General features: G+C 31.2%; 1 protein-coding gene across 1 annotated transcript; it reads right to left on the bottom strand.

Moving 5' to 3' along the window:
• Positions 1–269: 269 nt before the first annotated feature.
• Positions 270–10,230, bottom strand: LOC105649476 (uncharacterized). The gene is made up of 18 exons (XM_037637261.2): positions 9,907–10,230; positions 9,145–9,511; positions 8,870–9,057; positions 8,446–8,725; positions 8,224–8,360; positions 7,833–8,057; positions 6,177–6,317; positions 5,278–5,884; positions 5,026–5,183; positions 4,625–4,901; positions 4,375–4,529; positions 3,899–4,132; positions 2,547–2,729; positions 1,858–2,326; positions 1,579–1,781; positions 1,206–1,485; positions 766–935; positions 270–648 (listed from the first exon to the last, which is right to left on the bottom strand). Exons 1-18 carry the CDS (start codon positions 10,012–10,014, stop codon positions 400–402), a joined length of 4,431 nt encoding a protein of 1,476 aa, XP_037493189.2. The 5' UTR covers positions 10,015–10,230; the 3' UTR covers positions 270–399.
• Between the last annotated feature and the right edge of the window lie 3,262 nt (positions 10,231–13,492).

The raw sequence follows: 13,492 nt of genomic DNA on the forward strand, positions 1-13,492 counted from the left end.
CTCTATGTTAATTAGAACTCTCGACTTATTTATTTATTTTAACATAAAGATTTTTTGCGAAAAAAAACTAATGTGTAATTTTATTTATTTAAAAATTATATTTTCCAAAAAAGCTGCATTGTTACCATAAAACACATTCAATTTGTATTTTATTTCAATTAGACCAATATTCATAAAATTTTGATAGATTTTCGGCTAGAATTTTCAAATGATCACCAAAATAAGAATTTATTTTTGTAATTATTAGTATATTTTATTTCAAATGATCACCAAAAATTGGTCACAACCCTGGCAGGCAAATCTAAGAATGGAAAAAGAAGTCACAAGTTCTCTACATAATACAAAACTCCGAACCTGTAATAGCACTACAAGAATCTCCCAAAATGGTAAACAAGCTCATCAAACATTTCTGAAAATGGAGACTTTAAGCAACATAGTTTCAGAATTAATCAACTCAAAGCAACAAACATCTCCCTCTTGTAGAGAATTTTCCCTTGCAAATGAAATCCATCCCCCAGACATCTTCTGTCTTCTGCCATGTGATCTATCTCTGACTAATTTCACAGGCCACCTTCTGTTTTCAACTTGTAATGTCACATATTCTACCCTTTGCTTTGTACATTTAGCGACAACTGTTAAGGGTACATTCTGCAAATGATAAAGTATTATTAAAGTTCATCACCACCTATATAAATCAATTTCCTAAAACAGTTCTGCAAGATTAATACAAAAGCTTGCAAATTTAGTGTCTATACAAAAGCTTACCACCGTGGTACTTCGAAGATAGCATGGTTTCATGAGCACTTTAAAGAATGGATTCAGTGAAGTGAAATTCTTGGCAGCTTCAGTAGCTCCAGGCGACTCTGAACAAGAATTTCTTGGAATAAACTGTCTGCAACTTAAATTCTTTTCTTGTTTCAATTTCTTGCTGTTTCCTGCATGACAACAATTCAGAACAGAGTAAACATTCTGTTTCCATAGCCACATTGGACTAAATAGAAAATTATGGCTTTGTTTGGTATAGATAAATTCCATTAAATTTGTGAAATTCATTTGAAATTTCGAGTTTTCAGGTTTGGAATGAAAAATAAAATTTCATTTTTCACTCTCTTGAACTGAATTTACTGAATTCAACATGATTAAACAAAATTCTATCAAAGTACGTACAAGTACATCTATACCAAACAAAAGGTAAAGTAACTCACCAAGCGATGGGCTGCTACTTGATCTTTTGCTATCTCGCAAAATAACAACTTTGAATGTGATTTTAGTGCGAATAATCAGTTCAAAGACACAAATATCACCAACTTCCAGGTTATTTTCTTCACTGAATTCCCTCCAACCATTACCTAGTCTAGCTGTTGCTTTTCCATTGGACACACAGTAGTAATACTCAACAGACCAACTTTTACCATCTAAAGTACTCAGAGCAGCTTTGCCACGCTTCTGCTTGAAATAATTCCTGACAAAGTTTGCGGGTATAGCCTATGCAAAAATTAATAAACCAAAGAGTTAGATTAGAACATGAAACATCGTTTCTAATAGTCTAGAACAATAAATTTTTTATTGAATGTTTACCAACTTAGCTCCATAATGAACATATGATGGCTGCATTGCAATAATGAAGAAAGGATTTTCAGATTTAAAATTAGTGTTTGCTCTATGATGTGCAGTCGCCTTTTCTTTAGCTGTCAACGGTTGTCTTCTCACCACAACCCCATCTAACCTTTGTTTCTCACTAAACAAGCCTCCATTTACCTTTTTAGCTGCAAAATCAAGTCCTGTAGTTTTGTAAGAAGTGAATAAAAAAAAAAAGGTGATATATATTGTTTTGTTAGGCCAAATTTCACGTATTACCTTCACTATTTCTTGAGGGTTTTTCTGGCTTCATCTTCTTAGGAGGCTGAGAGCATGGCAATGGTGATTTCACTTTTCTTTTTCGGGACAGTGAAAAACCATCCAAGATTTCAACAGAGACATCAGTTTCAGTTTCTTCTTCAGTCTTTGGCTTTGGAAATTCTTTTTCAAGATTATTAGGCTCCTCAGTATCTCCATTAGAAACATCATATGGATAGTCAATCTCTGAAGCACTCTTATCAAATATAATTACATTGAAATGGCAATTTTTCTTATCATACTCAAAAACTACTAAAGATCCATGGGCTAAAGAATAATATTTCACAAATTCTTGCCACCCATTATCAAACCAAATCTCACCACTACATTTGTTTAGCCCTACTCTCCATTTCGCACCAGTAGGGACCTTCAAGACTGCTGGACTTGAAAGGTAATTTCCATAGCTTCTAATAAACTTTCTTGGAATAGCCTAATAGACAGAATCTTGAAGTTCAGCAATCTTTGCAAGAAAATTTATCCCAAAAAAAAAAAAAAAAAAAAAAAAATCTTCAAGAGATCAAATCTTGCGAATAAATTTATGTTGTCCATGTAGGAATCCATCTAATTCTTAATTTTACGAAAACATAGCAACACAAGATATGAAACTATAAGATAACATAAAAACATATAAAAAGAAAAGAAAAACTTACAAGCTTTCTATTATTATCATCAAGAATTATCTTGAAAAATTGGGGGTTATCTGCTTTAAACATCAAGCGTTCACTACCTTTCCCAGGGCAAGAATCCTTCATCTTGAACAAATTTCTTCTTGGTTGTTTCTTGTACAAGATGGGTAAAGATATATGATAAAGATAGCAGCTTTTATTTCGATGTTAGCTGTTTAGAATTTGAACAGACGAAGTTATCATAACCAAACCAATGTCTTAACAGATATAGAGTCCAGTTTTGAGTTCTTGAAGCATCCGTTAAATCAGTAACCACACCTTTCAACTAAGAAATCCAAAAAGAATCTTGATATTATTACTGCCCGCCGCAACGTTTAATTGATTGAATTACCTAAATATCCACAAACTTTGGTTCGACTATTGTGGCAAGAAATTTCGGTGAAACACATTTAATTGTAAAATATTTTTTAATTCGAACCCTTAATTGATAAAAAAGGAAAATATTATTGAAACATTAAAATAGAAAAATAGATAAATTTTGGACTTCAAATTTATAATTTTTTTTAAATTAAATAATTTAATTATACTTTATAATAACTTCAGCAAATCATTATATTGATTTTAAATATTAAATAAAAACACAAGAATAATGTAACTTAATGAACGACTTAGTAACCTAAATCATCAAATAAATTGTATGGTCATATTTAATATATAAACATATTAAAACCGTAATTATGACGATTTGAACCTAATTAAAATTAAAATATTACTCCATCACCTATTTAATATATAAATAGAAGACGAAGTGAATGATTAATTTTTTTAAGCATGTTGTAAATGTTATCATAAAACATATACAATTTTAAATATAATAAATTTTTATAATAGTAACATTTTAATTCTTAATGAAAAGTTCTGGAATTTAATTAATACTTCTTAATATATTAAAATATAAAATAATTATTAATACGAATTAAAAATAATAAATCATGCTAGTTTCTCCTATATATATCCCAAAGCTAAGAGAAGATGTTGATCATCTATGACCACATCAACAAATTTTAAAAAATTCAATTAAATTAAATTCTAAATTATGGCATATAAAATAAGAAGTTAAATAATTCATTTCAAGCAACTATAATTTATGTTTACTTTAAATGACTTTGTTATAACCTAATGTAATTAAATAGTTAATTAAAATAAAATGCAATGGGCTCTTAATACAAAATATGCAGTTAAAATACAGAGTGACAGCAATGAGTCATTAGTTTCCTTTAGTAATTACAATTGTGTCTTAAGCAGCACAACATTACAAAAAACAACCCTCCAAAGAAAAAAAAAAGATTGCAATGTGAAGAACAGATTAGTTAAAAATTTCTAGAAATGTGGACTTTGAACACCATAGTTCTACTGTCAATCAACTCAAAGGTGCAAACATCTCCAGCTTGTAGACAATTTTCCCTTGCAAATGTAAACCAACCAGCAGAGAAAAAACCTCTATCTGCATGGCTGAGCAATTTCACAGCCCAGCTTTTGTTTTTCACCTGCAATGTCACATTCTCTTTCATTTGCTTAGTATGTGCTTCCATAAACTCTAGCGGAACATGCTGCACAAAACAAATACAAATTTGTGATGCATTTTGTTTATGTTGAACGGACATGGAAATGAAGAAACCTGGAAAAGATACGGAGAAATAATATTTAAAATATAATTTTACACGAAAAATGGTAATTTATATAAGGAAACAGACACGTGGAAACGTTTCCGAAACTCAGAATCATCCATGGCTAGAACTCTTGCATATATTGTTCTGCTAAACTAGTGTGAACTTTGTTCAAAGGACCTTACCAAGGGAGACCTTATCAAATGGCATGACTGAATCACCTTTATAAATAATGGATTTCTTGAGGTACATCTGTTTTCACCTTCAATGGAAGGCCCTTTGCTTTTTTTGCATCTGTTTGCACTCTCTTTTTCTTTATGTTTCAATTTTCTTTTCTTACCTGAATTATATCAAACTAAAACCAAAGTAAGTTCTGTTTTCTGAACCATGTTCAAGTTAACCATTGGATTTAAACATTCAAGAAGGAAAACTGACCAGGTGATGGATAGCTGCTACTTGGGTCTTTGTTGTATCGAAAAATGACAACTTTAAATTTATCGGTTGCTGGATTAACCAGTTCAAACACACAGACATCACCCACTTCTAAATGATTATCGCGTGAGAATTTTATCCACCCACCAGAGAATAGGCCACCTGAAGTTCCATTCTCTCTTCTTTGGTAATTGATACACCAAGTCCTCCCATCCATATCATTTACAGTTGCATCACCACCCTCTTTCAAGTATTTTCTAGCAAACTTTGCTGAGATATGCTGCAACAGCATTTAAAATGAAGAAAAGAAATGGGGGAAAACAATTATTAAAAAGCCAAAAAGATGAGTTGAAAACTCGAAATGTTATTAACACATCTGAAATTTCAAGTGAATTAAAGCTAACCACTTTACGCCCTGCTTGAACATATGAAGGGTTCATGGCAACCATGAAAAATGGATTTTCAGATTTGAAAGCAGTTCTTGCTCTATGAAGCACAATAGCCTTTTCAATTTTTGTCAACAGTTGGTTTTTACCAGAATAGCATCCATGGCCTTTCTCTGCTGCAGAATTAAACCCTTAGGTTAAAAACAAAAACAACCATGAAAAAACAGAAACTGAGATTTTTCTTTCAAACCCACAAAATAGAATACACACCTTCAAATTTTCTAGTGGGATTCTCTAATTTCCTCTTTTTACAAGTCTTTGGTCTTGTGGGATTCTCTGGTGATTCCTCTTTTACTTTCCGGTTGGGCAAGAAATCTTCCAAGTTTTGACCAGAGAAATCATTTTGAGCTTCTTCAAGATTATTAATCCTCTCATTGTTACCATTGACTATATATGGATAGTCAATTTCTGAAGCACTTCTGTCGAGATTATTAATCCTCTCTGGTGATTCCTCTTTTACTTTCCGGTTGGGCAAGAAATCTTCCAAGTTTTGACCAGAGAAATCATTTTGAGCTTCTTCAAGATTATTAATCCTCTCATTGTCACCATTGACTATATATGGATAGTCAATTTCTGAAGCACTTCTGTCGAATATGATAACATTGAAATAGCAATTTTTCTTATCATATTCAAAAATAAGAAATGAGCCAAGTGTTAAGGCATAATAATCGGAAAAATCTTGCCACCCATATCCTAACCAAATCACACCATCACTCTTGATCAGCTGTACTTGCCATTTTGCACCACTAGGAACCTTAAGGACTACAGAACTTGGCAAGTAGTTTCCATATTTTTTCGCAAATCTCATAGGAATATCCTGATATATATACATAAAAGCATAAATCAAGTTACAAACATATAAACATAAAATAAAAAATTAAAGCCATTTATGTAAAATGTAGATCTAAAATTTTCATGCAAATCAGAAAAAAAAGGATTAAAAACCCAGAAATTTTATGCTATATATCTTAGAGGAACTCAATTATCGAAAGGAAGCAACAAACAATTAAAAAAAATACAGAGCCATTGATGAAAAGAATGAAGAACTATATTGAAAAAATGGCAAAAAAAAAAAAAAAAAAAAGAAGAGAAGAAGAGAGAGGACTTACAATCTTCTTATCACGAATAGCATGACCAAGAACTACCTTGAAAAAATGGGGTTTCGTTGGCTCAAAGGTATGGCCTATCTTGCGAGAAGAAGAAGAAGAAGCCATCCTAATCCTAAAGAGGGTTCTACTATGACATATGAGCCATCACTTCACAGGTTTATAAAACCATTTTCTGGTAGAAAGATAAAAACTCCATAAAGAAATAAAAAATTTTGAAACTTGAGGAGATAGTGTGAACTGTGATAGGATGAACAGTACGATTCAGTGACAATTAAGGCATGTTTCAGTACTTATATTGAATCAAGACTTCAGACATTATTAAACTCTGGTACGAAGAAACACAGTTTTATATGTCATTTTTAGGGAATCTCCAATAGCTTAAGGATTCGACACAACGGATAGAAAACTCTGGTGTAAAAGGAAAATGAAATTAGGTATGAAAAGAAAAATGAGAAATCAACTATGATAAAAGTGAAGTACATATACTCTGCTCTATCTGCCATTTCCAACAACATGGATTTAGTCAAAACAAAAAGGATTCCTAAAAGCAGTTTCCTGATTAGTGCAACTGCCCAAAAGCAGAAACAGCTTTTGCTATGCTTGAGAAGACAGAAAAAGAGAGATGGCCATTAAGTATGAAGTACTTACTGCTACAAAATAACAGAAAAATAATCAATAACCAATACGATTTATGATTTTAATATTTTATTTTTATTTTTTAATTTTTTAAGTATAAATTATTATTTAATTTGTGAGATTTGACCTAATCAATTATTCATAATATCCTTTTTAAAAATGAAATAATATATGTTTTTTTTTATTAAAAAAATGGGTTTTTCTGTGAAAAATAACTAAAAGATTTTCCATTAAATGGATAAAAAAAAGATGAAAATGCCCTCACTTATATGAAGTTATATCAATCTTAAATAAATACCATTATAACTCACCTTCTCTCTTCTTTTACCTTTTTTATTTTTTGAATAAAACATTAAATTGACCATTTAATCCTTTTGAATTCATCCATTTAATTTTTCACTAATATAAAATTTTACAATTGACTTGAAAAATTATTTAATCATATTATAAAATTAATTTTGTATTTAAATAGACACAAAAAGTTCAAAATTAATCCTTCCATTCCCTTTTTAGGTGTCCACTAAGGCTATTTACCAATACCAAGAAAGTCATTTATTTATTTTTATATGAACATTTGATGGAGTATTCATTCATCATACCTAAAATTAATTTCGGTATAATGAATTGGGAAACTAATTTCGAAATCTGATTCCAGATTTGCAAATTTTGATAATGAAAAAAATTTAAAATGCAACCTTCCAAAAAAATTTTAAAAAAAAAAAATCCCTGATTGCAACTTATTTGAGAGGTAAATGATAATGCATTAACCAGATGAGTAGAAATCATATAAATGTTCAGGGATTACATTCCAAATCTTAAAACAAGCATATTTATAGGAGACTCTACCAAGAGAATGAGCCTCTGAATTTGTTTGTCTGTAAATCCAAGCAACCGAAATGTTGTTGTGTCGATCTAAAAACGACTTGCAATCTTAAATAACAAGCTCGAATTCAGAAAAATCTGCTACATTAGAAAAATCTTGAACATACAAGAGGTTAATTAACATTTCTATTTTCTAACAATGGAGACTTTAAACAACGTGCTTTCGCTATTGATCAATTCAAAGATACAAACATTTCCCACTCGGATAGAATTTTCCTTAGCAAATGAAATCCATCCAGCAGACAACTTACTTTGACTTGGGTAGCTGAGTAGTTTGACAGGCCACCGTCTGTTTTCAATCTGTAAAATCACATCCTCTGTGGTTTGCTTTGTGTGTTCTATAACAAACTTCATTGGTATATTCTGCACAAAGAAACACAAATCCTCCATAAATACTGCAAACTCAAGTACTAATGGGCCAAAAAGCTCCAAGTTTTTTCTTGAAAAGCCTCCCATATAAATTTTTTGTTCTTAAATTTGCTTGTTTTCTTGAAATCTGTCATCATGAATGTTGTTCAAAGAGCCTTACCAAGGGACTACGTAAATTGCATGGCTGGATAACCACTTTAAAGAATGGATATCTTGAGCTATCATTTTGGAAGGAAGCCCATCTATTAAATTGCTGGCAGTTGGAAGTCTCTTCTTCGTGTTTCAACTTCTTGTTACCTGCACAAAATCGAGTAAGTTCTATTGCAATTCATCTCTCGATAAGATGAAAATAAAATTAACACTTGGATAGAACAAAACTGACCAAGTGATGGGTTGCTATTGGCATTTTTAGAATAGCGCAGAATGGTAACATTCATCGTAGTTGCTGCGGGATTAGTCAGTTCAAAGACACAAACATCACCAACTTCCAAATGATTTTCTCGGGAGAATTTGTTCCAACCGCTATAAACCAGTACTCTTGGTCTTCCTCTACTTGTTTCCACATGGTAACGAATAGACCACGTCCTCCCATCCATAACTTTGAGGGTACCATCACCATGCTTCTCATTCAAATGCCTCTTGGCAAAGCTTGATGAAATATGCTGAACAAGTGTTCAAAAAGGAGGAAGAATGGGAAAACAAATAATTAATAGAAAGAGTTAAAAGGCAAAGTTGAAAACATGAAAAATTGTAATGAATTAATCATAATCTACTAATCTTTGAAATTTCAAAGAATTAACATTTACCAATCTCTCTCCTTTATGAACATATGAAGACTGCATTGCAACCATGAAAAATGGATTTTTAGAATAGAAAACCATTCTTGCTTTCTGAAGCAAAACCTCTTTCTCATCATGTGCCAATTTTTGTGCCTTCAAAACCGCCTTTTTGAACTTCTTTCTTTTTCTAGGCTTCTCAGCATCGCCTCTCTTTGCTGCAGAAATTAAACACTTTAGTTTAGACATAAAAACAATCTTTTCACATGCATAAAAATTCAGTATGAATTCTACAAATCCCATACGTTCAAATTTTGTTGTGGGTTTCTCTATCTTCGTCTTCTTATGAGGACTGCCATTTTCAGCTTTCTCAAGATTATTAATCTCCTCATCATCTCCATTGTAGTTAACCGGATAGTCAATCTCTGTGGCACTCTTGTCAAGTATGAGCACATTGAAATGGCAATTGCTGTGTTGATCATATTCAAAAACTATAAAGTAACTATGGGCTAAAGAGTAATACTCAGCAAATTCTTGCCACCCATTTCTGAACCAAATCTCACCATCACATTTGAACAGCTCTACTTTCCATTTTGCACCGGTAGGGACATTAAGGACTACGGAACTTGGCAAATCATTTCCATACTTCCTTACAAATTCCTTAGGAATTTCCTGATATGTACAATAAAAAAGCATAAAACCAAATATCTATCAATAACAACAAGAATTATACTAATCAGAAAAGGGAAAAAAAAACCCAGAAAAATTCTGCTCTATATCTCGGTAAAATCTATAGCAACCAATTTTAAAAGCCTACTTCTGACATTTATGTATAACCATAAAATCAAAATTCTAAGTCATTTATATAAAATGGAGATTTTTCGAACCTATAATTATCCAAATAAGAATAAAAAAAGAAACTGGAAACAAATTATACAAATGAATAGAAACAAAAGAAAAAAGAAATAGAGCATACCCATGACATTATAACACAAGAAAAGAAAAGAAAAAAAAAAAAAAAAAAAAAAAAAAAAAAAAAAAAAAGATAGAGAAGAAGAGGAACTTACAAGCTTCCTATCACGAAGAGCATTATCAAGAACTACCTTGAAAAAGTGGGGTTTGTGAGTCTTAAACAATAAGTTTTGATTGTCTTTTCCCGAAGGAGGAGAAGCCATTAATAGTTCTATTGTGAACAGTTGATAATGATATGAACTGTAAATCAAGGATTGCAGTTTTCACTTGTTCAAGCTTTTCAGGGGAAGCGATCTAAAACCTAGGTTTCATTTCTTCAGTACATGCTGTGTTGAATTATGAGTAAACATGGCCGATGATGTTAGATATTTGTGTTTTTCAGTACGATGAAAGGATTTGTGGGAAGAGAATAACCAGTCTTTTCTAGGTTTAGGGTTTAGGAGTTACCGCGCAATTATAGGAAACAAACTGATTGGCCATATTTATTTTGGCCTGATGTGTGATCGGCATATTGCAAATCGACTTGTCGTTTGATCAAAATAAATTAAGGTGGGTTTAAAACGGTGGGGGAAAATCTTGGTGTTTTATTTTCCTCATTTGAAATAGGTCAGTTAAAACAATCTATGCCATATGTCATATGTTGCTTGGTTCAGCTACGTCTGGCTCTCATTTAGTTTAAAAAGAAAAAGTTTCTTTTCTCTTCTGTTTTTTTTTTTTTTAACAAAATATATCTTCTTAAATTACTATAATTTTGCAACAAAACTAAAATCTATGCAGAATGGATATATGATGAATATTAATTTTTATTGGCCGATAGAATATGAATATCATAAAATTCGACTCGAGCCCACTCGATAATGATCTCTTCCTAGAATTATGTCTCTCTTAGGATAGTAAAATTAGTCGACCATAAGTTTATAAATTTAATGGAATGACATCCGACATTGAGTTATTATATTCCTAATTAACCATTTAAGAAGCCAATGATAATTGCATGATTTAAGTTTTCATGATTGAATTTTAGCTCTTCTCTATAAGGCTGTAATTGAGTCAACCCACTCATAAGTCTTTGATGCTCCATTCAATAAAAGTTTGCTGAAGCTCATTTCATAGGCTCGCAAGTCTGTTTATAAGTGGCTTACTAACTAGCTAAATAATCCAACGTTAATTAAATTAATATCAAAATAAAATAGTTTTAGTTCAGTTAATATAGTCTCATTGGTTTAGTAAAATTTGAGTCCAAATTAGAGTTTGAATTTAACTCATTTACAGTTATCGAGTCAGTTTGAACTAATTTCGAATTTAATTATTTATAAATTAGTAGAGATCAAGCTCACAAAAAGTTCTGGAAGGCTTAATTTATTTATAGTCTTACCCCTTTATATTTAAAAAAATGTGTACCTAAGATAATTTAGTCTATTAGTTGGTGCACACTGAATCACTTGGTTGCAAGATGCAATGGTGGACATATTTGGATGGATAAAATTTATCAAATCCATGGATTTGCCAAATTCCTTTAGAGGTGAGATTTTCTCAATTGCATAGTTTTTATTCATAATGTAATTTAAATTAATTAATTTTATTTCAAAAATATGTTTAAAATCCGTAGATTTATGCTTTTCAAACAAAATGATGGAACGTAAAGATTTTTACATTTCATGGACTTTATAATTAAATCCAATTTCCTACCCTAATTTACAACTTGTTCTTTTCATTGCTATACTTGTGATAGTTATTATATGAAGAATGGAAGATAGAATTGAATCTGCAACGAAGCTAGATCAAATCCAAGAAGAAGCAAAGGGTTTCCAAGATGGGATTTTACATTTCGCAACGCCATCATGACACTATCATTCAAGTGAACCATTGAAACCAGATCTTGTTTAGTTGGGGGTGAGTGAACTCGGAAACTTGAAGTTTCCTGAGAGGTGATAAATTTTATCAGTGTCTATTTTCCTTTGGAAAAACTGACAATTGATATTGTAGACAAGGTGTCTGATATATGAATTTTTGAAGGCCTATTTAGTTTTGTTTTCTTGGTTTCAGGTGTCAAGCGTCAAGCCTATGGTTTCCTAGCTGAATTTCCTCAGCCTATGATGCCTATCAAAGAATATGGGTATACACTTTGGATCATGGCCCAGACAGGCCCAATATGTGTCCAACTCATTTGGGTTCAATTCTCCCTTACATGAAACCCATAAGTTGAACTCAAAAAATTATCCAGTAACAAAAATACTGAATAAGCAAAAAAACTTTTCTTTTTGTAATGATCATATTAGTGGCACGTTTGCAAGTGTTAAAAAATTATTTTGGAATCTAACTTAAGAATCTTCACACGGGATGAGCACGTGACCACACTATTGTCTGCTTCTTAATATATTTACAGCTTCTAAATATCTGCTCTTGATAAGGTTATTTAATCTTTTATGTAAATTCATTATCTTCTCTTGGAGAGAAAAGGTTATGTGGGGAAGTGAGGTGACAAGAAGTGAACACAATAATGGGGTGACAAAAGCTGCAAACAACCTTCCTTTCCAACTATATCTTTGTGTATATATATATATTTAGGCTTTTCATTCAGTATCCAAATAATGTAAAACTTAAAATTTTTCATGATCCGACTGTATTGTTTTTGCCAGATATTTATTTTATATTTTCAGACTAGTTATGAGAGGATTGAGAAAGCCTGTTAGCTTGGATAGATACTTTGCATGATTGTATTTAACTATGGTTAGGTGGATGTGGGTTCCAATTGACCTATAGTAGAAATAGCGTTGATTTGTAAATTTTACAGCATCGCCACTGAAAATCATGCCATGCACATGAACAGGGAATCTCAAAGGAGGAAAATGAAAACGGTGTCGTTCAGCTTAAAAAAAACAAAAACAAAAAGACTAGGTCTCCGTTAATGGATGGCCATGATTTATCCTACCATAAAACGATAAATAAATGAGAAGAAGACTTACTTTTTGCATGAAAATGAGTTAAAGATGATATTCTTCTGCGAAACATTGATTAGATAGGGGGGAATTAGATTCCGACACCACCAACCTTCAAAAAGCTATTTGGTTTGTTTTATTTTATGTTTTCTTATAAAAGTACATGTTATGGTTATGGTTATGGAGAGAGATATACTACTCGTTTATCTATGCTTTTATTTTATTTATACTTTGTATTTAGTTGCATGCATGATCTCTCCCTTATTAATTCTTAAAAAAAGAAAAATCATATGGGTTTCTCAAAGTATGAAAAATTATTTCTCGGTCACCATTTTATATAATAATTAATCATTATTTAAAAAAAGAGTATCACTTCTTATTATTACAACTTTTTTTACAGTAAAAAAGAAAATAATACACTTATTTAAATCAAATATCTACTAAATTAGCTCAATACATATATGAATGAGTATATATCGGTTAAAATCAACGATCAAATCAAATCAAATTGATTTAGTTTTATTTTTAATTTGACTATTTAAATTAGTTTATCTTGTTCGGTTTCTCACCTTTACGTAACTTTTATTTTCATCTTTCAGTTCGATATAGAAAATAAACTAAATGTACTTTAAAACTAAATTGAATTGAACTTGTTCAGTTTGATTTTATTTTTAGACCAATATCCATTATCCTTTTTTAAAAAATCCAAAAGGAAAAAATTACTCGAAATTTTGTTAGGCTA

The sequence above is a fragment of the Jatropha curcas genome, chromosome 6 (genome assembly GCF_041381405.1).
Source record: "Jatropha curcas cultivar XTBG-Jc1 chromosome 6, XTBG_Jcur_1.0, whole genome shotgun sequence".
Taxonomy (NCBI): Eukaryota; Viridiplantae; Streptophyta; class Magnoliopsida; order Malpighiales; family Euphorbiaceae; genus Jatropha; species Jatropha curcas.